The 25914-nt window shown below is 35.0% G+C and overlaps 1 protein-coding gene across 8 annotated transcripts in view; it reads left to right on the forward strand.

The window, feature by feature from the left end:
• inaE (inactivation no afterpotential E) overlaps positions 1-25914 on the forward strand; it is a 74363-nt gene that overhangs the window by 32035 nt on the left and 16414 nt on the right. For 7 of the 8 annotated variants that reach the window (XM_076534746.1, XM_003704930.3, XM_012289018.2 and 4 more), the window contains 5 exons: positions 15301-15512; positions 23272-23373; positions 24208-24394; positions 24697-24781; positions 25444-25772. In XM_076534746.1, the coding sequence (XP_076390861.1) occupies positions 15301-15512; positions 23272-23373; positions 24208-24394; positions 24697-24781; positions 25444-25772 (915 nt within the window). Of the gene's footprint in view, positions 1-12130; positions 12253-15300; positions 15513-23271; positions 23374-24207; positions 24395-24696; positions 24782-25443; positions 25773-25914 lie in introns of those variants that run through there. The other variant, XM_076534953.1, reaches the window with a different exon arrangement.

The following is a 25914-nucleotide window of genomic DNA, read 5'->3' on the forward strand; positions in this document are numbered from 1 at the left end:
ATAACGTTTGTACGGCTGCATGGGGGAAAACCATAGCAGTCTATAGGGTCAACGACAGACTGCAATAAAGTCTGTTCTCGAATTAACTTTGAGTGATTCTTTAACCCTTTGGCTATCGTGGTCTGCAGTTATCGAACGCATTTGCCATAATAAAAATACTGTGTAGTATACTGTAGTACAACGTATTTACTGTAATAACAATATAGCACGTTTCATATTTTAATACGAAACGTATAAAGTTAATATACACAAATACAGAGTGTCGTTAACTTCTAGGTAATAAAAATAGCACGTAATAAAAGTGCCTTAGTACCTGGCATAAAAATGTCGTATTTCAGGTGGTCATAATTTATTATTGTACACTATTTATCTGAATACGTTTCGCAAGATATGCATCAGTTTATGAGTGAATTTTATGACTAAGATTTAAAGCATACGGCAGAGAATGCGATGAAATTGTTAAATCGGTCGTTATTTCATAAGTTGCCGTCGATTAAATTAACGTCGACCGTGAATGACCAATCGATGGCCATTTACCAAGGAACTCGATTATGAATTCGTGTCGTTTGTCCCTTTGATACGCTTTACCGTGCATAATGCGCTCTGTAATCCCGTTGCACTTTCCCAAATGCCAGCTGAACGCCATTAAGGCCAGTTACCGACCATCTGAAATTCATTACACCTTTCTCATAATCAGATACAACATTTTGACACTACCACGCGAATTATGCCAATAAATATTTAATTGATTAATAAATCAAAATTTAGGTAATCAGTTTACAAATTTGCAGACTTGGAAATGCGAGAATTAAAAAATATGGAAATTTGCAAGCTTAAAAATCTAGTGAACTGGGAATTAGAAATTTTTTGAAGTAAGTTTGAAAAGCGTTTAAGAATGAAAGAAATGTTAACTTCGACCTGCGGGCGAAAGAGTTATTTATCTATCAAATTTTGAATGATTGCCATTCTATGCCATTCTGTATAACAATCGTTTCAGCAGCTAATTTTGCGATCATTTCGTACAGCTTATAAGAGATGCTCATTGATTTTGTTAAAAATAGCATCTCCCTTCAACTATGTATTATATAATTTATCGGCATAGTACGCAACTTTTTTTGTTGATTTTCTTCACGTATTGATCACAGCACATTCAATAACTTTCGTGCAGCTTTAAACCAGTCGTAAGATAATGCGACACGTCGATTAAAATACACTGGAATATTCATAAGATTAAAACGGGTATCGCAAACGAGTTTCGCTTTAACGAAAGAGATCAGGAGAAGACGAATTTCGAATTCCTTTTAAAGCGCCACGGTAAATAACCATTACGAATTCCATTTACACGTTGCTCGCGTTCTATCCACTGTTCCTCTGCGACGCGATGTTCAAACCTTCAACACTGAAGTCATCAAAATTCTTCATGACGCGGATCCAATTTTACGATGTACTTTATTCTTTACCGTTTCCTGTTGCCTCGGAGAATTTTCCGAATGCAATGAAAACGCGACCTCGATATCTTTATACGTTCCCGAAATGTTTGATGTCCCAATAGAGTGGCGTATCTTAATCAGTCGAATTAATTTATCATTCCAACGATGGAATAAGATACGAAATCTATCTGAGATATTACCATTGTACCTGTTTGAAAAACCGGTACATCTTGATGTTTTTTTAAATTACGCAGAATTAAATATAATTTCAGACGTGTAAGATGTATACAAGATATATAATTTAAATAAATATTTGCCCGAGAGATACTTATCGGAGAGATATTTAGGAGGAGGTCATTTATCGGAGATATAATTGGGATTCTATGGATGTAGCATCCTAAGGGTTTGTAAGGACATTGCAATTTAGAGACTTGAAAATTTAGAGGTGTTGTTTAAAACTTTGGACTTGGACTTAAATTCATAAACGCGAAAATTTAGATGTGAAACGTTCAAATCTCCACACTCTATGTTCTTATCCATACGAATTCTACATTGTAATGTTACATTGTATATTACAATTTTACGTTACAACGTACAGATGTCCGCCATTTCGTTTCGTCGAGTAGCACGTTTCCAGTTCAAAAATGATGGAGCTTGACAAACAGGGGTTGGAGTTTTTCACTGGTTGCCGCGTGTCCTGGCAGCCAGGAGAAAAACAGACGAACGAAATATGCGAACATACGATACAAAGGGACGTAATTCAACGATACGCGGAATTTTCTTTGTCAACTTTAAAATCGTTTCAGGAGAATTCGCGACAATACGGGATATGTTTGTACGCATTTGAAGCTTTGCTCGCGTCCCGTCGTCCTGTTGCTCGTAAATGGAGATATGATCCTCAAAGGTACGTTTTCTCGAGCATAAAAGATGCATCTACCGTGGTGGTCTCTTGCACACTCATTCTTTGCCGACCTATCAAAGCACGCATTTTGCGTACTCCATCGTTGTCGCGATATCAACGCTTTCGATGGATTTCACTATTGAAACGACGATAAAGATCCGCGGAAGATACCTCGCGACGCGAATTGTCCGCCTTTCAATTAGGGACATGCGACAGATTCCAACGTAGGCGTGTGTGGGTAACGATGCGAACTATTGTGCTCAAATTTTCTGGTGTCGCTGTGTCTCTATTGTCTGATATACACTACCGTCCATAAGTATCCGGACACCAGCGAAATATACATTCGCGTTGCATGAAAGTTATTCAAGTATCTACAACTAAAATCAGTAACTAGTAACTAAATTAGTAACTAAAATCGATTTTTTTTCTGCGAAGGTCAGAATACTGGAACGTTTTTCGATTGATAATTCTCGTTTGGAACTCATATCTCGATGGAAAAAAAGCTACAGACGAACTAAACCGAAACTGTCGAGTGCGTAGCGTTACCTCAATTCTTATCTCCATTGAGGGAACCTAAACATCTACCAACAGTTTACAAACACTTGAAACATATCGAAGAACCCTCTGAACACGTTCTGCACCATAGAAATGAAACACAGTAGAAATTAAAATTTTTTTTAGAATCGAAAGCGTTTCATTAGATTCACAAATTTGGACTTTGTACTTCTGGACATGAATTTTACTTTCACACTTTCATTGTATAATTTGTACTTAAAAATTAATTCTATTACGTTATGACACCTCAAAAAAGATAATAATAATTATTACAAATGATATGGTAACCCTAAATACCTTTCGTACAAAGTTCAACTGTGTTTTATGTAACGAAACCAAGTGTCCGGATACTTATGGACGGTAGTGTACATATGTTCAAGTATGGGACACATTTGGCTGCAACATTGGCTTTAGACAAGAACGTATATTTGCAAGTTCTTAAATTCCAAAATTTTCATTTTTTCAAATTTTTAAATTGCCACATGTACAAATTTCAAATTTTGGAAACTTGTCAATTTTTTCTGTTTCATTATTTTCGAACTGCCATCTTCCTAACTTCCCGAGTAGATATTGAAATTCTTGAGTGGTCAATGATCTAAGTACCATGTCTGACACAGTTTAACTGAGGTTATCAGGGAGGCGTTCACCTTTTACGAGAGTGTTTTAAAGTTCCGTCAGTGTACTAGCTACGTCAGAGTGTAGAAAATATGTAAATTGATACTTACGGTGTTTAACTCGCTTCATTCTCATTATTAATTTATTTCCAATTTCTCTGGAAATGTACAAAAATAATTGCACCGTCAACTTGTATTTTATGTATACATATATGTATATTTTATGTATAGATATATAGAAATATGGGGATTTAAAAATGTGAGAATTTGAAAATGCATAAATTGTAAAACTTCGTAAATATAACAATTTGGAACTTTGACAATTTCTAGTTTCCCCAAATTTCATCTTTCCATATAGCGAAAGTGAGGCTCAGCAACTGCATCATTTGTAACAACAATGCGTTAAAGTTCTGAGGCTATTTTCACTTTCTTGGTCACGTAGGTACTTGGATATGTTTCCCAAGATACGTGTACAAAGACATCGCAAACGATGTAGCTTGCTTAGACAAATTCTGGACCAGCGTGTCATAACGAAGAAGCACTCGAGACTGGTTGCATACAGTCGGTTACGAGGAAAACCAGATAACGAGAGTGAAAAGGGTCGACGCTTGCGCCGACTCGCTGCATGAAATATCGCGTCTCTGCTTGATGAAACCCAGTTTCTTTCTGTCGCGACGTCCAACGCTTTCTTTCTACCTTTACAATATCCCGAACCAGCTTTTCTCACGCGCAGAAAACACTTTTTCCTGCCTTTGTATGTGCTCGAACAAAATATTCCCTTGAAAGTACCTTCGTTTCGGTGCCTACAGTGCAACGTACTTCTTTTCGTTTGACTGATGTCTAAGATTGACAAGTTTCTAAATTTCAAATTGATAAATTTCTAAATTCCAAATTGGTAAATTTTTATGTTACTGTACTTAACTAGACATTAACATAAGTAAAAAATAATTAATAAAAATTTAGTTATGGTCCACAAAAAAATGTTCAAGTATCAGAATACATAACTTCAACCCCTGATCTACAGCATTATCACGTTCATATTTCCCCTAGCGGAAAATAATGTGTTGGACGAACGTGGCGAATAATTTAGATGAAAGTCGTGCTGCATTTATAGAAAAGTTACGGTAAGGTGTGCGAGGTTTCTCGATTCTCTCTGTGGCGTGGAAGTTACCGATACTCGATTGGGTTTAATTTAAAGCATCGACAACAAGATGAGTCAGCTGTGCTCACGTACGAAGTAAAATGGTAACATGTTACACGTACGTTGTAGTTCAGAATAGACGGAGAGCCTGTGGAATATAAATTAGTACCTCGGCGAACAACTATGTTTCTCACCGCGCTGATTTATCAGCTAAATCCTTGTTCATGGAACATCGAGTACCGGATGTCGAAGTGGAACAAACTTGACGTCGAAGGCGTTTCTTTGTTCGTACGATTGTTAAAGTCGTCTTAACGAGTTTACTGCTCTGTCTTGGATAATTGGCGATTCAGTCGATGATGGAGATAAGCACCGACGTACCCTCCTTTTCAAACTTTCCTTCTCATTATTTTATAATGTAGATAAGATTTGCAACAGGTGAAAACTGAATAATTATATCTTTACATGAGTATAACGTACACTAAAGCGTGGTTAGATAAATTTATATTTATAGTTAAATATAAATTGTACGGTCACTTATTCGTCAAATGTACAAGTGCAAATTTTCCAATCAAACATACTTATTATTTCTAAGTATATTCCATGTATAATCCCTGTGTGTATGGACACCGTATGTATATGGTGTCCCAGTATCGATTTTCGAGAAAATTGAATTCATAAATAGCCAGATAAAAATCCCCAGAAATTTCAATGAAAGTATCTGGATAAAAGGAAGCTGAGCCGATAGAGCTACTTTAAGTTTCATTGAAATTCCGCGATGAAAATCACGTAACGCGGACATGTCGGACAATGCAAACAGCGCGGGAGAAATAAAATCAGTCAGCCTTTTAGCTCATCGACCGATGAGAAAGGTACAGAGATAGAGGAGAGTACCGTGGAGAGTAAGATGGAAACGGTGGAGAAGGTAAATCGATACCGGGCCATGCAGCAGCCTGAGCCAAGGCTGACGGCCCTTCGCCGCTTTCGTTCCCGTCGTCTCCGCTTTCTGTTCCGCTCCTCCTCGTTTCCTCGCACCCTTATCCGTTCTCTTTCCTCCGCTTCTGTCCGCTCCCACTCGCGCGCAGATTATGCTGCTCCCTTCTAGCGATGGGAATGGAGTACCACTCGTTCTACAAAGTTTGCCATCGTGGCAGTGCCCCCCTATTTTCTATCGGTTCGCCGCTTTCAAGACTTCGCTAACCGAACTTCACCCTGTCTCGTTACGAGACGCAACGTAAAGCATCCAATTATTGCCACTTTAAACGAATTCCTCTTTTATTACGCACCGTTTTCGGACCAGTTGTATCGGATGATCGATACTATTTTATGACTTACGGTTTATCGCTGAAGCTAACGATTTACGCAATGACGGTACAACAACGCATCAAAGATTCATTGCCGTTTTCGTGATTTATCATATAACGCTGTGTACATTTTCTATGATATAAATTTGGGTCATATGTTATCCGCCTTTTGAATGTCATTTCTGAATCAATGAATTCTCTGAACTTTTTCAACATTCTAAAAATTCCACAAATTTTACAAATCGTACAAATGACATACATTTTACAAATTTTTCGAAACCAGTTTTTCAAAATTTCGTAATTTTCAAGTTTTAAAATTTCCATACTTTCCAAATTTGTGTTACCCCGATAGATAATCAAATCCTACAAATAAGAACGAGGAGAGCTAAGGAGATTAATCGGATCATATCAAATAGCAGAAATGGTTAAATGTTACCGGCACAATAGCGAAAAGAAGTTGATCTTGGCCACTGTTCGTTTTACAAACATCCGTGAGGTAGCACTCCCCCATTTTATCGATTTCCGGGGCTTTGAAAATCTCGGAACGGAACATCGTGAATTTCTTAACGTTGCATCACCTTCATCGTGATCTATCGTTCTACAGGTCTAGTTTTTTAGCCGTAAAAATAGAATACCGCTGGCTTTAAAGTTCACTACTGTTACTTGCACGATTTACCGACACAGATTGGAATCTCTTTAAATCTAGTGCCATATATTTTCCACGGTATCTTGTAAGTGCACTACGGTGTAGGCTTCCTGTGTAAAGGATGAACGAGAAAATCGCTCGCTTTCGATTTCGTGGATCAAATATGTAAACGTGAAATATTCGCAATATAAATCTGGAAGCTTCAAAATGTTCAGATTTCTCAAATCTGTAAATGTTTAATAACTACTTCTTCAAGTACTACAAATTCTCTAAATAGCACGATCCTCCAAATCATCAGATTCTGAGATCTCTAATATTCCCAGACTTCAATATTCTCAAGTCCATAAATTTTCAAACTTCCCAAATCCCGAAACTCTGATTTCCTAAATTAAAAATGTATCCACCGAGGAATGATGGAGACCTTTTCCCGTACACCGTCATTTCCCCTGTGAAAACTTATGTTCCAGCAACTACGTAATAACGATACTACCCGAAGTACGTGTCATTCGTTTCGCAAAGTTTATCAGGCAATTTCTGTGGTTTGGTTCGTATCAGTTAACATAACACGGAATTACATCCGACAAACGGCGTCCGCGACCACAAAGCAGTCCCGGCGTTGCTCTTGATTCTGAACAAGGCAAAAACTTCGGTTGAGTAATAGCTTTGAGCAGGTGTTTTTCACACGATCGTGCGGTTTCGCAAACACAACCGCGTACAAACGAAATTCCAGTTTGATGGGCTTCCTCTTTTCTTTTTTTTTTCAATGTTCGTGGTAGCCAAAGGCAGGTCGAAAGTCGTTAATCCGATGCGCAAGTGGCACTTCCGGTTGATCTAATCATTTGAAAGCTCTCCCGTTCTCTGTCCCTCGACCATCGTTCGCTGAACTGACTGCACCCATTGTGATGGACACTGCAGACAGTTCAATCTACTTTACGTCAGCCACCGCGAAAGCCTTCTCGGTCAAAGTTCAAGCGTCGAATTTCCTGTGCGGTGAATCGCGATGCTTAAAACGCGAAAGCCTGATAAAAGCGACCATTCGATCGCGAGCTTTACAATTGACCCGTTTCGTGTGAAATCTTAACGCCGCGATAAATTAAGAACTGCTAAGAAATTAGGTGAAAAGGTAGCGAGAGGTCGACCGACATGTTTGCGCAAATATTTGTGGGATACATTTGAAATTTAAATAGGAATAAATTTTGAATAACCTGTTCACCTAACCTAATTATAAGTTCTCTTTTAATATGAACTTTATGCAAATGTAACTTATAATTTAACTTTAACCTCATTTAATTGAACCTAACTTAATTTTAATATAATGCAACGTTAAAATAATGCAAAGTTTCTCTTCATGTAAAGATATATAAAATATTTAATTGAACCTAAACTAATTTTAATATAATGCAACGTTAAAATAAATGCAAAGTTTCTCTTCATGTAAAGATATATAAAATATTTAATTGAACCTAACCTAATTTTAATATAATGCAACGTTAAAATAAATGCAAAGTCTCTCTTCATGTAAAGATATATAAAATATTTAATTGAACCTAAACTAATTTTAATATAATGCAACGTTAAAATAATGCAAAGTTTCTCTTCATGTAAAGATATATAAAATATTTAATTGAACCTAAACTAATTTTAATATAATGCAACGTTAAAATAAATGCAAAATTCCTCTTCATGTAAAGATATATAAAATATTTAATTGAACCTAACCTAATTATAATATAATGCAAAGTTAAAATAAATGCAAAGTTTCTCTTCATGTAAAGATATATAAAATATTTAATTGAACCTAACCTAATTTTAATATAATGCAACGTTAAAATAATGCAAAGTTTCTCTTCATGTAAAGATATATAAAATATTTTATACATAGTCCTATATGTTAATTTGTGAAATTTTAAGTTAATTGCGAGAAATGAAAAAATTAAAGTTTCCATCCAGTATATGTAAAATCGTGTCGAGTTTTCTCGAGCAAAAAAGGCCTCGAGTGCAAAGGGTTAATACCGGTCCGGTAACACGAACTGTAAAGCGCATATGTCAGCGACGTATCATGTTCCTCCATGAAACACGCAAGATAACGAATTTTGGTACGAAAAAAAGTTGCGCGAGCCTCTTGATCCCAACACTGCTTATCAAACCGGGAAGTACCGTTGCAACCCCTCTAAATCTCCCCTAACCGCGCACATGACCGTCTTATTCGCCCTCTCTCTTCCTCTTTTGTGTTCCCCTTTTCTTTCTCGCGTTATTTCCTCGCCCTGCTTGTTACCCGCCGTCCCTTATTTTCTGCACAATGACCCTTGCTCTTTTTTTGGCCACGCTCGGCCTTGAGGGACGCTCGGCTTCCTAGATCGATAGGAAAACGAGGAAATCGAAAGTAAAGGAGATGAATCAAAAAGTTCGTTCAAACGAGAACTGATGACATTCCGGTTGACGGACGTTCCTCTTGTTAAGGAGATCCCCAGTGAGGTTTTAATTGAGCCGGTAACTCGTTGCCGCTAATTGGCAGATTTGGAACGCGACTAGCGGAATGAAGTTCGTATTTGAACAAAAGTTTCACGTTTGCGCATCGAGTAACGGATCATCCGCGAGAATGAGGTTTTTCTTTGATCGGTAGGACTTCATTGGGACAATTTTTTGCGGGTCTATTTGAGGGAAAGATTGTCGATTTTTAGAGACACAAAGTATATGTTGGCGAGTTTGAAAATTTAGGGATTTAGGAATCGAGAGTTTTGGAAATTAGGGAATGGGTTAGGAATTTAACGATTTTCAAGATCTGGAAGTTTGGAAATTTAGAGATTTGGTAGTTTGGAAGCTTAGGAATTTGGGAACACAAAGATTTGGAAGTTTGGAAATTAGGGCATCTGGTAGTTTGGAGCTTAGAGATTTAGGAACACAAAGGTTTGGTAGTTTGGGGATTTGGGAATGTCAAGATTTAGTAGTACAATTTCAAGATTTGCGAACTAGTGGAGTTAGAAACTAGGAGAATTGAAAATTTAGGAATCTCCAAAATTCATTACCTGTACATAACTCGTACACCATGTTTCATTACGATATTCACTCTGTCGAACAAATCCCATACCTACCTAAATCTACCTCCATTACCATATTTCGCAAAAATAAAATTCCTCTCTGTGAGTAGTTTCGCATTTTAAAATCCCGTGTTCCACAGAATTAAGAACCTCAAATCCTCTTTAAAAAAATCCTGTTTCACCCGTGGAAATAACAACGTACATGCACATAAATATACATCTTGTCTTTGCTTGTTAAATTTTACAACAAAAATGCACGTTTAACTGGGTTAATTAACGACACAACTAATTGTGACGAAATGTTAAGCATGTAGGTGAAGGATCGTTGTGGTAGAAGTAGCATTTCGCATCGCAACACGTTCATTTTCTGCTTTGATCGCGAAGTACCGTGGTACAAGATTGTCGAGCTCGTGTTCTCAAGTGGCTAACAGACGGTGAAGTATGACGATCGGTCATATCCCTTGGGATCTCTATCTGTAGAACACGATGCACACGTTGCATTATTAAACCACGGCCGTGTAACTCTCATTCATAGCTGCTTGCCGCGTTTTATCTCCTCTCTTGTTACTGCGTCGCACAGATTTCGCGAAATGAACTTCTTTACGAGGCGTTTCAGAAACGGTGTCGAAATGTACTTGCTAGTTCTGAGGTCGTTAACGAGTGTACTGCTATTTGGAAACTTGGAGATTTCGGGCTTTGAGAAATTTGGGTTTTAGGGTTTGGGTGATTGAGAATTTTAAGTTTTAGGATTCGGGTGCTTGAGAATTTCAAGCTTTAGGGTTTGGGTGCTTGGAAACTTTAGACCTTAGATTTTGGTTGTTTCGGAATTTCAAATCTTAGGATTTGGGTGCTTGAAAATTTAGGTTTTAGGATTTGGGTGTTTGGGAATTTTAGGTTTTAGGATCTGGGTGCTTGAGAATTTCAAGTTTTAGGATTCGGGTGCTTGAGAATTTCAAGTTTCAGGGTTTGGGTGTTTGGGAATTTTAGACCTTAGATTTTGGGTGTTTGGGAATTTCAGATCTTAGGATCTGGGTGCTTGGGAATTTTAGGTTTTAGGATCTGGGTGCTTGAGAATTTCAAGTTTTAGGATTCGGGTGCTTGAGAATTTCAAGTTTCAGGGTTTGGGTGTTTGGGAATTTTAGACCTTAGATTTTGGGTGTTTGGGAATTTCAGATCTTAGGATTTGGGTGCTTGAAAATTTAGGTTTTAGGATCTGGATATTTAGGAATTTTAGGTTTTAGGATCTAGGTGCTTGAGAATTTTAAGTTTTAGGATTCGGGTGCTTGAGAATTTTAGACCTTAGATTTTGGGTGTTTGGGAATTTCAGATCTTAGGATTTGGGTGCTTGAAAATTTAGGTTTTAGGATTTGGGTGTTTGCGAATTTGGAGATTTGAAGATTTCACAATTTGAGAATTTAAGAGCGTGGTATTGAGGGAGGTCCGAATTTAGGAATTATAAGAATTTAAAGATTTTGTAATTTAAGGATTTAAAGGTTTTAATACTTGGGGTAGTTCGGAATCTGCGAATTTGCAAATTTACTTTTATAAATACTAACTTCACAATCTTTGAAAATTCTCCAAAACTTTATTCCCCATTCAAGCAGTTACACAATCACCTAAGTTTCAAGCAGATAAGAAATAATTTCCGCAATTACTTTAATTACAGTACGAATCGTTGCATTGAAACCAATGATTGAAGGGAATTGCTCGAAGTTCGCGATCGAGGCCAGCATTAACGAGGCTTCCAGAACTCATTTTGCATGCCTGCAAAATTCTCAGCTACGAGAAAACTTGCTTTCCCCTTTTCCGAAACGATGGCTTTGCCCGAGAAAAGCATCTTAAAAGTTCCTGAGAGTTTTCGAACCAATATACAATTACCCGGTTTCCTGTCGGTAAAAACGCGTAATATTCTGACCACCGTCGATTTAATCCGAACGCGTTTTCGCAATGAACAAATGCGTTCACGTAGTTAAGAGCTTGCTATGACATCCAAAATGTGTTAAATTGACCTTTGTTCTCGGGCTTTATAGGTGATAAAAAATGGAAAGTGGCCCAGTTGCGAATGTTTTGAATAGACTCATATTTCTTCATGCACTGTTAATCTTCCCGCTCGTTAACTTTCCGTTTCCGAATTTTGTAGGCAGTGTTGGAAATCCTAACGAACCGTCCGACTTTCTCTTCTACATCTGGCTCTTCCTTTATTTCCTTTACCCTATTGTCTACTTTCTACGCTTTCCTGTCTGTCTTATATCACCAAAACATGCCTCTTTAGAATTTCCTATAGCTTCAAGATTTTTCCAAGGTCCCGCTAAAGCACTTCCACATTTCCTAATAAATCACTCCTTTTTTTAAGCCACCTCCTTCGCAAATAACCTAGCCAATGACTTTTCCTGTACCCACACCCTTATCCAAAATATCAACCAATAGTTTCCTTCCAATAGTTTACATTTTCCTTCTCAACACCGTTTCTCATCAGATTTTATCCGAACTTCACCGTGTAAAGTACAACTTTTAAAAACTAGAGAACTAGATTAAGGTTTAGCTTATAATATTATTGAACAATAAATTGGTTGTTGTATTCAATTTGAGTTATTCCTGATTCTGGAACTCCAACAGCAGAGTTCAGGTAAACTTTCACGTTTACAAACCAAATTTTTATTATCGCTTCACTTCAATTTCGAAATCTTTGCACATTTTTCAATTTTCAAGTTTGCCCAATGTATCGTGCTCTTCTCGGATTTTCGAAGCACAGTTTACATTTAATATTCGCGGGTGTAATCGATTGTGTATGATAGGTTTAAAGTGACTACACAAGGTAGATAGGTTACTAATTAATTTTATTCAGCGTTGGTTTGTAGTAGGTTTGAGTTATTTGTTCAAATGCTAAAGGATTTCGCATCTTTTCACATTTTTCTATACACGAAGCAGACAACTCTTTGGTTACGGAGTGGTGGTTGTATCAATTCGCTTTTTATAAATATAGAGGGAGGAAGGCTGAACAGTTCGCCTCTTCGTGTAGTTTCAAAACATTCCCGATTTTTAGCAACAAGTTTACAACGCGCCAGTAACTAAATATTGCTTTGGTTCGAATTGTAAACACCGTGCGCCGAAGCGGTCTTGAGTTTTTCCTGTCGTAACATGTTCCGTAAACAGTTTTGCTTTTTCCAGTTCTAAGACGCTACTATGGTACACAGACTCTTAGAATCAATTTTAACATTGATTGTACATCCCCAATTTTTGTCAAAATGTTAACTTCTTTCGAAAAACGTCTTTCTGTATTAACAAATTTCTAAATCCCAAATTTTTATGTCATCAAATTTCCAAACCCCAAATGTCTATTTTACCAAATTTCCATACTATCCAATTTCCTCACACTATCAAATTTCCATTTTATTTTGCTTTCCATTAGAACGAACCGAGAAAATATACCGATACACGCTGACTATCCCATCTCAATGAACGTTCGCGTCGAGTTAGTTTTAGATTAGGTTGATCCTACGCAGCGTGCAATAACGACGAAAATTTATAATAAACGAGGTGTATCCTCTCAACAATATCGATTTATAACCAGGCTCTCGAAAACTCTAACGACGCTGTTGACAGAGTATACAGTGTGTCGAGACTGAAAAGAGAACGGCATATCGTGATATGCAACGAGTCCGTTTATAGTCGGTTTCGAAGTTTCTTGCCGTTCTAAAATCTATCTGACATTTACTAACCCTCTCTAAATTCATTTCGCCAGTCCCGTATTTCATCGTTGACTTACAGTCCAATATTTATAGTGCACTCGCGCAAACGAGCAGCACATTTTAATATAATCCCTAGTGAAAACGAGAACATCAAAAGCCCTGTTTTACTTTCGAAATTCTACAGCAATATAACTGTTTACGTTGTTGGATCAATCGCATAAATCATGTTTATTTTGGCACTAATTTATGGTCGCAATTTGTCCTAATTATAGTTGATAGTTGATGTCAGAAATTTGAGAATTTTGAAATTTGATGTCATGGAAATTTGAGAATTTAGATATTGGATATCATAAAAGTTTGAGAATTTAGAAATTTTATATCATGGAAATTTGAGAATTTAGATATTGGATATCATAAAAGTTTGAGAATTTAGAAATTTGATATCATGGAAATTTGAGAATTTAGATATTGGATATCATAGAAGTTTGTGAATTTAGAAATTTGATATCATGGAAATTTGAGAATTTAGAAATTTGATATTATAGAAGTTTGAGAATTTAGAAATTTGATATCATGGAAATTTGAGAATTTAGAAATTTGATATTATAGAAGTCTGAGAATTTAGAAATTTGATATCATGGAAATTTGAGAATTTAGATATTGGATATCATAAAAGTTTGAGAATTTAGAAATTTGATATCATGGAAATTTGAGAATTTAGAAATTTGATATTATAGAAGTCTGAGAATTTTGAAATTTGATATCATGGAAATTTGAGAATGTAGACATTGGATATCATAGAAGTCTGAGAATTTAGAAATTTGATATCATGGAAATTTGAGAATTTAGATATTGGATATCATAGAAGTTTGAGAATTTAGAAATTTTATATCATGCAAAATTGAGAATTTAGAAATTTGATATTATAGAAGTCTGAGAATTTAGAAATTTGATATCATGGAAATTTGAGAATTTAGATATTGGATATTATAGAAGTCTGAGAATTTAGAAATTTGATATCATGAAAATTTGAGAATTTAGAAATTTGATATTATAGAAGTTTGAGAATTTAGAAATTTGATATCATGGAAATTTGAGAATTTAGACATTGGATATCATAGAATTTGGAGAATTTAGAAATTTTATATCATGGAAATTTGAGAATTTAGAAATTTGATATTATAGAAGTCTGAGAATTTAGAAATTTGATATCATGGAAATTTGAAAATTTAGATATTGGATATTATAGAAGTCTGAGAATTTAGAAATTTGATATCATGGAAATTTGAGAATGTAGACATTGGATATCATAAAAGTTTGAGAATTTAGAAATTTGATATCATGGAAATTTGAGAATTTAGATATTGGATATCATGGAAGTTTGAGAATTTAGAAATTTGATATCATGGAAATTTAAGAATTTAGAAATTGATATAGAAATTTAAGAATTGAGAAATTTGATATCATAAAAGTTAGAGAATTTAGAAATTTGGTGAGACAGAAATATCAGGTTTGAAAATTCGGTTCATTAGAAAGATTTGGAGATTTGGCAGCTTTGAGTTAATATTTAAGTTAGAAAACTTGGTATTTTCAAAGGTAGAAATTTGTCAGGTTTGTAATTTTAGAGTTTGCAAATATGAAACTTTAAAAATTTGGTAACACAAAAAATTTAATATACCAACTCATCGCCACTTAATGGAATCTAAACGATGCTAAGTACAATCGTACTCATCAGTTCTTGGTACCAAACAGTGCCATAATATGAAATTATGAATGAAGCTAAATAAATTTGATAAAAAAAGTGATCTGATAAAACTTGCAAAAGAGGGAAGATTAGTATCAATAAAATAATGAACGATCGAGTCGTAAAATTTGTCGTTTAAAACGTATTCTGGTCACAGTTCGATAACTAACATATTCGATGTTCGTGATGTTCGAGAATGTAGTACTCCTTTTCATGGAAGTTGTTATCGTTCCTGTTACAGGGTGACAGTACTGGGCGTCCTACTGGGGATTCTCGAATGGGATCGCAGCGTTACGTGCATCCTCCTTCTGTGGGAATACATTGTGGGATACTTGGCCATTTTCGTGATCTCCATGGTAGTAGAATTTTCCATCTGCTTATTGGCTACACGGGGAAGCATTCTGGATACTGCGGCAAGGGCACCTATGCAGTACATCCTCTACGTTCGTCTTTGTAAGTTTATCAATTTATTTCATTTAATTCATCTCCATTTATTTTAATTTACTTTAGTTTTATTAGTTTAATTATATTAATTTAAATTCGTTTGATATACTTTCATTTATTTTCATTTACTTTGATTTACTTTAAGTTACTTTGATTTATTTTCACTTACTTCGATTTACTTTAAGTTACTTTGATTTAATTTAATGTACTTTGCTTTATTTTACGTTGATTTACTGTAATTTACATTAATTTATTTTAATTTATAGTCATTCGCGCTAATTTTCACGTATTCGCACGATTCAATTTAATATATTATAATGTTTCATTCGTTTTAACTTATTTTAATTTAGTTTAATTTTTGTTAATTTTATGTATTTTGATTTACTTTGACTTTGTTCAATTTTCTTCGATTTCTTAATTATCTTTGATTATCAATTTGATTTAATTTTAATTTCATTTCGTTTCATTTAACTTAATTACATAGAAATGAACATGTACAACAAATTTTTTCTCGTAAACGAAATATTTTCCCACATGATTTTCCATTTCCAAAATTCAATATTTTATAGGAACAAAAAATCGATAACAGCAAAATACGTAGTATATAATTGAAAACCATCGAATTCTGATATCCATAACCAAGAGTCATTAGGTTGTCAGTCCCGAAACCGAAAACCGCCAAGTTACGGCCACGGAATATCGGAAATTTCCGATAACGCGACGTTCGATATCGAAAATCATCTATGCAACAATCTCCTAGTCGCGAGAGTACGATTTAACGCGTGCATATCGTCAGAGTGTTTATCATAACGAACCTCGTAAGCAACGCATTAATCGATATGTTACCGTGAAAGACCGAAATCTGGAGAATGTCGACTTTTACCGGTGAATGTCAACATTCACATAGTCACTTGTTGTATGTCCGAAATATTTGCTAAGTACCCTTATTTCTGACTTACACCGGTAAATGTCGACATTCACCATGTACTAATGGTGAATGTTGAACATGTCGGAGATTTATATTTTCTTCTCCGTAATTCAGTCGCTATAAAACGTCACAAAAGGGTGTCGTAACTTTTTCGCCTCTTTTTCTGAGAGGAGTGACCAAGAATTTAAAACACAGTACATTCTAAGCATACGTGTTCTTCCTCCGTGGCCTATTCTGGCGTGAGTTTCATATAGTATACTGAACACTTCTTCATTGGTAACATAATACTGTATATTCGTTTCCCCTGATTTTAATGGTACAATTAATTTCCTTCATCATTAATTTTTAAAACGTCAAAACGTTTTAATCGTCTGTAATTCAAAGGTGTGCTGCACTTAGTTTTAGCAGAAACCACTTCAGAAAGTATTTTAGAGTACTTTTCTTGAGAAAAATAAAAACAATTGTCTTCTCGTTTACCCGCAATTAATGCATTTAACTTTTCAAGAAAAAAATCACGATTTACTGCAGTATCCATTCAGTATAAATTACGGTATTGGAAAAAAAAATTAAGAAAATGTTGCGCGCATCATCAAAGCTTGCATAAGATTGACAAAGCTGATGACTCCCAGTAGAACACAGGATTTCGCGGGAGAAAGCCAGTCGCTTCTTTGTCGGCTCCTCTCTTTCGGACCTCCACCAGAGCATATCTGTGATTGTCGACATACACCGGTGAAGGTCCGAATGTACAAGAATGTAATAAAATATTCGATCTTTCACCGACGTATTTGGTATGTGTTGACATTCATCGGTGAAAGTCGACATTCTCCAATTTCGGTCTTTCACGGTAACAGATACACAGTCGATTGATCATAAAAATCGTAGCCTTTACCGTATTCCACAATGATTCTGTCAACGGAATCGCGATCAATTTGGAGGTTTACCATGGGGTTCGTTAACGAAAGCTTCATCTATGGCAACCGAAAGCCACTTCTCCCTTATCGACTCTTCCAATCTTCGTGGGACGAGGGGAGAATATTAATAAGGGCCAGGATTTAATAGTGGTTCCTCGATCGTAATGGGAGATCACTCGCGAGGGAAAAGAATTTCTCTTCGTAAATTTTACTGCAATTTTACGGCTTTTTTTTCTCTCAGCGGAGCGTCCCAATTACGGAGGATTTCAAGCTGTTTGCACGATATAATAATTAATATGTTGTTTCATATGAATGTCACATTCTGAAATCGATATCTGTCGAACAGTTTATTTTTGCGGACCTTTTTTATGGGAAAGAAATTTAATGAAACGAAACTTTGTCAGAAATAAAAATAGATGTTTGTGTATTATGCAAATCCCTGCAAACACATTTCTGCGTCCTGAATTTGGTAAATTGTCTACATTTTTTATGTCCTCTGAAGCCTTTGAAAGTGACTAGATAGTCTAAAAATATTATTTTAACAAAATTTAAAGTGAACGTGAAATAGGAAATTGTAATATTAAATTTTTCCCTTAATATCTTTAATATTTCGTATCATATTAGAATATGTTAGTAAATGGTGTTTCGTGTCGTATTAAAAAATACATGACGTGTACGATTAGTAATGTACTACACAGGAAGCCACATAAAGTAGCCACTATTTTCAGACAAAGAAAATGGTAGCCTTTTTTTCATTTGTGATATTGTTCCGCTGCTAAGAAAGTCCCTCGAGTTGTGAAAGAACGTCTTTACTTCTTGTCTTTTCGCCTTTTTGTCCAAGCTTGGTTCCGCGAAGACTGGCGTGAAATTTTCTGTCTTCTTAGCCATCAAGAAATAAAGCTGCGTAGTTTCTTAGTTTCTTCTTATATTTTTTTCTCTGGTTGTTACGCATAGTGACTCTTTAATTGTGCATTACTTTAATGTGTACTTTATTCGCGATTAAAGAGAAATTCTGGAAATACTTTCCTTTTACGCGGTTGCAGAGTTTGTAAATTTTTAAATCTTGTAACTTGAAATATTTGAAGCTTGGTTTGAAAATTTATGAGTAGAGTTGTAAATTTGTAGGGTTCTGAATTTATCAAATGGGACAGTGGAAAGTTTTGAAATATTCAAATTATGGAATTCCAAATTTGTGAATTCTAGAATTCCGAATACCAAAATTTTGAATTCCAAATTTTCCGAATTCCAAAATTTCGAAATCCAAATTTCCGAATTTTAGAATTCCGAATTCCCAATTTTCCGAATTCTAGAATTCCGAATTCCAAATTTTCCGAGTTCCAAAATTTCGAATTCCAAATTTCCGAATTCCCAATTTTCCGAATTACAAATTTCCGAATTCTAGAACTCCGAATTCCCAATTTTCCGAATTCCAAAATTTCGAGTTCCAAATTTCCGAATTCCCAATTTTCCGAATTCCAAATTTCCGAATTCTAGAACTCCGAATTCCCAATTTTCCGAATTCCAAAATTTCGACTTCCAAATTTCCGAATTCCCAATTTTTCGAATTCCAAATTTTCCGAGTTCCAAAATTTCGAATTCCAAATTTCCGAATTCTAAATTACCGAATTCTAGAACTCCGAATTCCAAATTCCCGAGTTCGAAAAATCCAAGTTCTAAATTTCCGAATTCCAGAATTTTTAATTTCAAATTTCCAGATCCTAAAATTTGCCAATTCCAAATTTTCGAATTCCAGGTTTCTGAATTCCAAGCTTTCAAATCTTGCATTTCCAAATTCCAAATTCCCAACTCCAAAATTTCAAATTTCCAAAATTTTCAACTTCCCATCCTCTCAATTACTCATCAGTATTCTACAACATCTCGTATTACCACTTCGAACGAAAGTTCCCACCTCTCCACTATAACATGCGTCTACCATACTCTTTTAATATTTCGGTCCATTTACCATAGAATTTCTCCAATAATTTTTCAATTCTACATCGAAAATCCATTATTTTCACCACGCTCCATTTCACCCAGATCTTATAAATTGTTCTCTACGGGTCAACCACGTAACACGTCGAGTATATGCAGAAAGAATTACTTGGATTTGTCTGTTCTTCGACAAGACACATGCAGTGGCGCGTATTTAACGGTTTTGGGCCGATTCCAACTAGAGTCTGCTGCTCATCGAGCGTTCCACTGCGCCCAGAAAGAACTTGATAGAAATTTCGATCACGTACAGCTGATTGGTCGGATGCGTGGTGACTGTCGGGGCCACAGCCGTTGCAGCTCGTATTTTTCCTTGTTTCTTCGATTTTAGTTGGTCCGATTTCGAGGCTCCTTCCGGTGAGGCTATCGCAATATTTCCAGCGCGAAAGTTATCGAAAGAATTTTGCTTATTGCGCGACACTCGTTGAATTTACGGTATCAAATATTTGTGGGATACATTTGAAATTTAAATAGGAATAAATTTTGAATAAAGTGTTCACCTAACCTAATTATAAGTTCTCTTTTAATATGAACTTTATGCAAATGTAACTTATACTTTTAACTTTAACCTCATTTAATTGAACCTAACTTAATTTTAATATAATGCAACGTTAAAATAAATACAAAGTTTCTCTTCATGTAAAGATATATAAAATATTTAATTGAACCTAACCTAATTTTAATATAATACAACGTTAAAATAAATGCAAAGTTTCTCTTCATGTAAAGATATATGAAATATTTAATTGAACCTAACTTAATTATAATATAATGCAACGTTAAAATAAATGCAAAGTTTCTCTTCATGTAAAGATATATGAAATATTTAATTGAACCTAACCTAATTTTAATATAATGCAACGTTAAAATAAATGCAAAGTTTCTCTTCATATAAAGATATATAAAATATTTAATTGAACCTAACCTAATTTTAATATAATGCAACGTTATTTTTCCTTGTTTCTTCGATTTTAGTTGGTCCGATTTCGAGGCTCCTTCCGGTGAGGCTATCGCAATATTTCCAGCGCGAAAGTTATCGAAAGAATTTTGCTTATTGCGCGACACTCGTTGAATTTACGGTATCAGAAATGACAATGTTTCCTGGTATGCAAACACGATTTCAAATGCAAATTCAATCAAAAAGTTTGATCACCGTGCAGGAAACAATGATGCAACAGTGCTCGGATTTTACTTTTAAATTAACGTGTTCAGTGTTTTCCGCTGGGGCGAAAAGGATTGGGTAGAATGTGTTAAAATAACAATTATTTAGGTTTGGTTAATTATTTGGGATTGGTGTTGAAATTTAATAGCTGTTTAGTCAAATGGTCAAATTTCTTGATAAATTAATTTTGTGGTATCAGTTTTTTAAATTTGGGAAATTGTAAATTGTTGAAAATTGATGTAGTTGAAAATTCAAAGTGTTTATGTTGAAATTTTGAGAACTTCAAATTCCTTCGTTCGAAAATTTAAAGTTTCTTAATTTGGAACTTTGCAAGGAGAACTTAAAATTGCTTCAACTTAAAAATTTCCAACTTCCATATTGTTAAATTTAAAAATGATTTTTCTATTCGTGAAAAATATTGATTAAAATGGCTATCTCCACAATTCATCAAGAATGCAAAGGTTAAACTCTCGAAAGTTTGAATTGGTATAAATAAAATCATATGAGATAATTTACACTTGCAATTACGATAAGATTCTACCTAATCTCTCTGCTTATTGTTTATCATTCTTCTTAAATTGTTGTTAATAAATCTTGTTTTGTATTTCAAAGTTCAAAGAGTGATCGATAAAATAACAGTACAAACTGAATAACATTTTTATCACATTAGATTTTAATTTCATTTTGTCCAGGGTTGTGTCGCTAAAGCTTGCAGGTCCCGAGGCAAAAGTTCTGGTTGAACGCTATTGAACGTTGCTTTAAATTAATCAAACGTTATCGAACTTCAACCGAAATCTAACTCGAAGCTAACTTAAGAGTAAACCACATCTAAGACCAACTTATTGTAAAGCAAACGCAACTGGTACAATACGTTGTGTTCATTCAACATCGAAGTCTGGTATTATTTTTATAAATTGAAGTCAGGAAATTGAACATTTATTGTTAGTCAAATTTATAACGTTTTGGGTTGCAAATTTTATTTTAAGGGAAATATTATAGGCATTAAGTATATTTTTAAATATGGAGTCTGTGATACTGAACTGCATCTCTCGATGATCCGCAAATTTTTATTTCGTTTAAATCGTTTGATCAGCATGATGCGTGTACCAGAATAAAACTAAACTGAATCACCGAGGAAAACCTGAGACCCAAATGTTTAGTGAATCATCTGTATTTTGATCGGTGAAAATTGTACCCAAAACAGCGCTGATATTATCACAAAATAATTTCTAGTTTCTTCTAACTTCCTTGTGTTATTTATCTAAATTTCGTGTCACCGATTTATCAAACTACTTTGGTAGCTGGTCCCTGCATTAAAGTCCGCCATTTTGTATATTACATTTATGTGTCCACAATTGAAATTTAAAGATTTTATATAAAGAGTAGATATTTTTCTTAAAATCAATCTTGCAGTTAACCAGTTGAGTGCGTTCGACGTGTATACACGTCAGACCAAATCTCTACTGCGGTGCGTTTGACGTGTATACTCGTCGTGTAAAATAAAAAATTACCATTCACTATAAAAACTCGAAATCTCAATAAAATGTAATAAGAATATTATTTGGTGGTATGTTCCCTTTACATTACCAATACGACCGCTACGTATTAGGTCTACCGGAAAGTTCTGTCCGTTTTAGAATGGTTAGGTTAATTCTAAAAACGGACAGAACTTTCCGGTAGACCTAATATTTCATATGGATTGGGGCTCGCGTATCAAAACTAATTACGTAACTAACCCGCGACTTGGACGGCCAGCGTTGATTTGCGGAGAAACCGCGTCAGCAGTTAGCAGGGCCAATAATGGCACGTTGCTCTGTGAGGTAAAGTCTTATACATTTTTACACAAGACTTGTTTATGTATAGTATTATTTCTTGACAATTTTCAAGCTTTTAATAAGAATAACGTATTCAGAAACGAATTGTTAGTTTTTTTGACGAATAAAAATGTAATTCTTCCTGGTTTTTCGTAAAATGTATAATAGTACCATTTGCCCTGCGTTCGACGTGTATACACGTCGTTCCTTGTTTTTAATTCCGCACCCTGTGGTGACCTTTTGAAACTAAATTCCACCGTCAACTGGTTAATACGAAATATTCTTGTAATATTTTTACGTTTCTGTATCGTTGACGGCTTTCTATTTCCGAAGTCGGTTATTTGATACGCAACTGATCCATGCATTTTCATCTGCACAATTATATCGAATACAAATTAGGTCAGACGTATCCGATGTGACGCAAAAACCATAACGAAAAGGGTAGTAAATAACGTGCTCCTTTATAGAGAAAAGCTATTTGTTCGATATTTGAAGAAAGCACTGTCAATACCTTCAAACGTTATCCGGTACGAAGTTTCGACATTCGTGCTGACGTATCTTTCTTTCATTCAAGAAAAGGCATGTGTGATTGAAAAACAGACATTCGTTTTACGAAATCCTCGGTTTCGGTCTAGATACTTTTTGTCACTTTATTTTACCCACGTATCGGTAAATAAAATGTAAAAGTGCTTATTATTATAGTTACTTATAGTTAAATGTAAATTAAATTAATATTCTATTAATATATCATGTAAATTAATATTACATACATCAAATTACTAATGCATAGATTAAATTATTATTTCGAACATTGTTAAAATGTTTATCGAAATTTTATTTTTATTTTTAACTCTCAAACGGTGGCCGATCAATCGTGACCCAAGCTCGCAAATAAATTTACCTTCAATATTTATTGAAAAGTCGTGTTAACTGTTATTTTAATAGGAACTTTTTCTTGTTTCAGTTCTAATGCTGATAGAGACTGGATGGTTATGCGCGGGTGTAACATGGTTAACACATTACTACCAAACATGTCCTGTTGACAGAATGAACGATGTAACTTTAGGTAAGCAATTTAAAAAAGTTTCAGTTTTTAAATTTGTTAAATTGTCTCACGAGCTTCTGCGTTTTATTAAATTTTATGGGGACAGCTCTATTCTTCGCTCTGCGTTCATTTAAGCACAGAATATTCGTTTATACACTAAATTTATTTATTTATATTGCTTTTTCACTTCTTAATTTATCGTAAATAAATTGTATTCAATTCGCAAGTTTAGCGATATCGAATTGGTCATGAATATAGTTCAATAGCACTGTTATTCAAAAACTCATAAAAATGTTTCATATTCCGCAACAAGGACGATTCGATTTTAAATCTGATTCACAGGTTTAGTAATATTGTATTGGTCATAAATATAACTTACAGTTCGATCCGCAGTGCGGTTATTCAAAAATTCATAGATATGTTTCATATTCAATAAAAGTGGTTCAATTTTAAGCGTATTTGATTCGCAAGTTTAATATCGAAGTTAGTCATAAATATAATTCATATAGTTCAATCTGCACAGAATAATTATTTGAAAACTCATCGAAACTTTTCATATTTTCTCCACAAAAATGGTTGAATTTTAAGTGTATATTATTTGCAAGTTTAATAATATCGAATTGATCACAAATATAACTTAGAGTTCAACCTGCAATATGGTTACTAAAAAATTCATAGAGATACAATAAAAGTGAGTGAATTTTAAATTTGATTCGCAAGTTTAATAATATCAAATCAGTCATAAATATAATTTATACAGTTTGATTTCCACAGAATAGTTGTTTGAAAACTCATCGAAACTTTTCATATTTTCTCCACAAAAATGGTTGAATTTTAAGTGTACTCGATTCGCAGGTTTAGTGGTATCGAATTGGTGTGTGCTGGCGTCCGTGATAGTAACAGTGTGGTGCACATACGATGCCGCAGGTAGATCGTGGGTAAAAATGAAGAAGTATCAACGCAGTATGAGAGAAGCGGAATCAAGATGTGGTAAATTGCATTACAACCGAAGCGGCAGCAGAAACAGAAATTGGCGACAAAGGTAACTGCTTTTGATTCTCGCTTTGATTTCAGCGTCCGACTTATTATCGTCCATTTCTACTGTGAACCTTTCTACTCTGGGTAAAGTAGTATACTCTCAGATTGTTTCGTCCCGCAATTTTATCGTGTAGCAAGATTTCCATTAACTGCATCGTTTCAGACAGAAACATGTTATGAAACAATTCAATCTGAAATACTTTTACAGTACAAAATGTGTCCTTTAGCATTATCTACTATTTTTTACTATAAATTTCTTTTTAAACTATATTCATTATTCAAATGTTTGCAATTCCATGTTTCTAGAAAAGTAATACGTGCATATCAAGATAGTTGGGACAACAGATGCAGACTTTTATTCTGTTGCATGGGAAATTCTGACCGAAGTCGAGTAAGTGTCACATCAAATTAAATAAATCTATCAAACGAATGTGTGCAGTGCAAAAGAATTGTATCAATTGCTTATTATACCCCAAATTAATTCTGCAATGGAAGAATTAAACTTGGCAAGGACCCATTGAGAACAATCAAAAAGAATCAACACAGCTGCTCTAAGTTTCCTTTCAATTATAAGTTTTCATCGAAAATATCATTCTAAAGCTTAAGAGCTTCAGCACTTCTAAACTTCGGACGAAGAAAATAGAGACGTATTCTTTTACTAGAAATGAAGCTTATCGAAGTAGTGTCAGTTCTTTCTGTACCGAGTCGTTTTAGAACTACACGTTTCTGACAAATTTCATTTTGTTGTAGACAGAAAGATAATTTGAACATTTTTGAATTTTTATATTCTCGAATTCCTGGATCCACTTTTCCTAAACCCCAAATTTCAAATTCAATTGGCCCATACAGTTGCCCCAGTTACAATCGTTGTCCCATCCAAAGTACATTCTATATCCCAGAACATAACAATTCAGCACAGTGCTCAAAGACTTCCCAAATAACCCTTCACAAAGAAAGACAATTTCATAACTTTCCCAGATTGTAGTACTTCCACGTAGAACTTCTCTTCTCATCCGAGGCAGCCATCTGCAATATAATCGATTGTTTTTCCAGAATTCTTTCGCGGACATTGCCAGGCTGTTGAGCGATTTCTTCCGCGACCTTGACGTGGTTCCATCAGACGTGGTCGCCGGTCTGGTGTTGTTGAGGAAGTTCCAGAAAATCGAGAGGGAACTGATAGTGAAGCAAAGGAAGAACGATACTTATGAGTTTCTGTCAGGCGTGCCAGTAACTCCTCGCACGAAATTCTTGTCCTTGACCGAGGACGGTGATCTGGGTCACTTTCAGTCGGCCATTCATTATATGCATTTCGCCCTCGCTGCTTATGGTTGGCCCATGTTCCTCGTTAATCATTCCACCGGCCTTTGTCAGTTGTGTGCAAGGTAACGTCGTCGGGAGTGTCCCGCTTATGTTGTCGCGGTATATTGCGCTACCGATTAATTGATTCTCACCGATGTATCGTTCTGTGCACCACCGAACCGTTTAATCGAACAGCTTTTAATTAAACCGGTTATTATTTTCACC

The sequence above is a fragment of the Megachile rotundata genome, chromosome 1 (genome assembly GCF_050947335.1).
Source record: "Megachile rotundata isolate GNS110a chromosome 1, iyMegRotu1, whole genome shotgun sequence".
Classification (NCBI taxonomy): domain Eukaryota; kingdom Metazoa; phylum Arthropoda; class Insecta; order Hymenoptera; family Megachilidae; genus Megachile; species Megachile rotundata.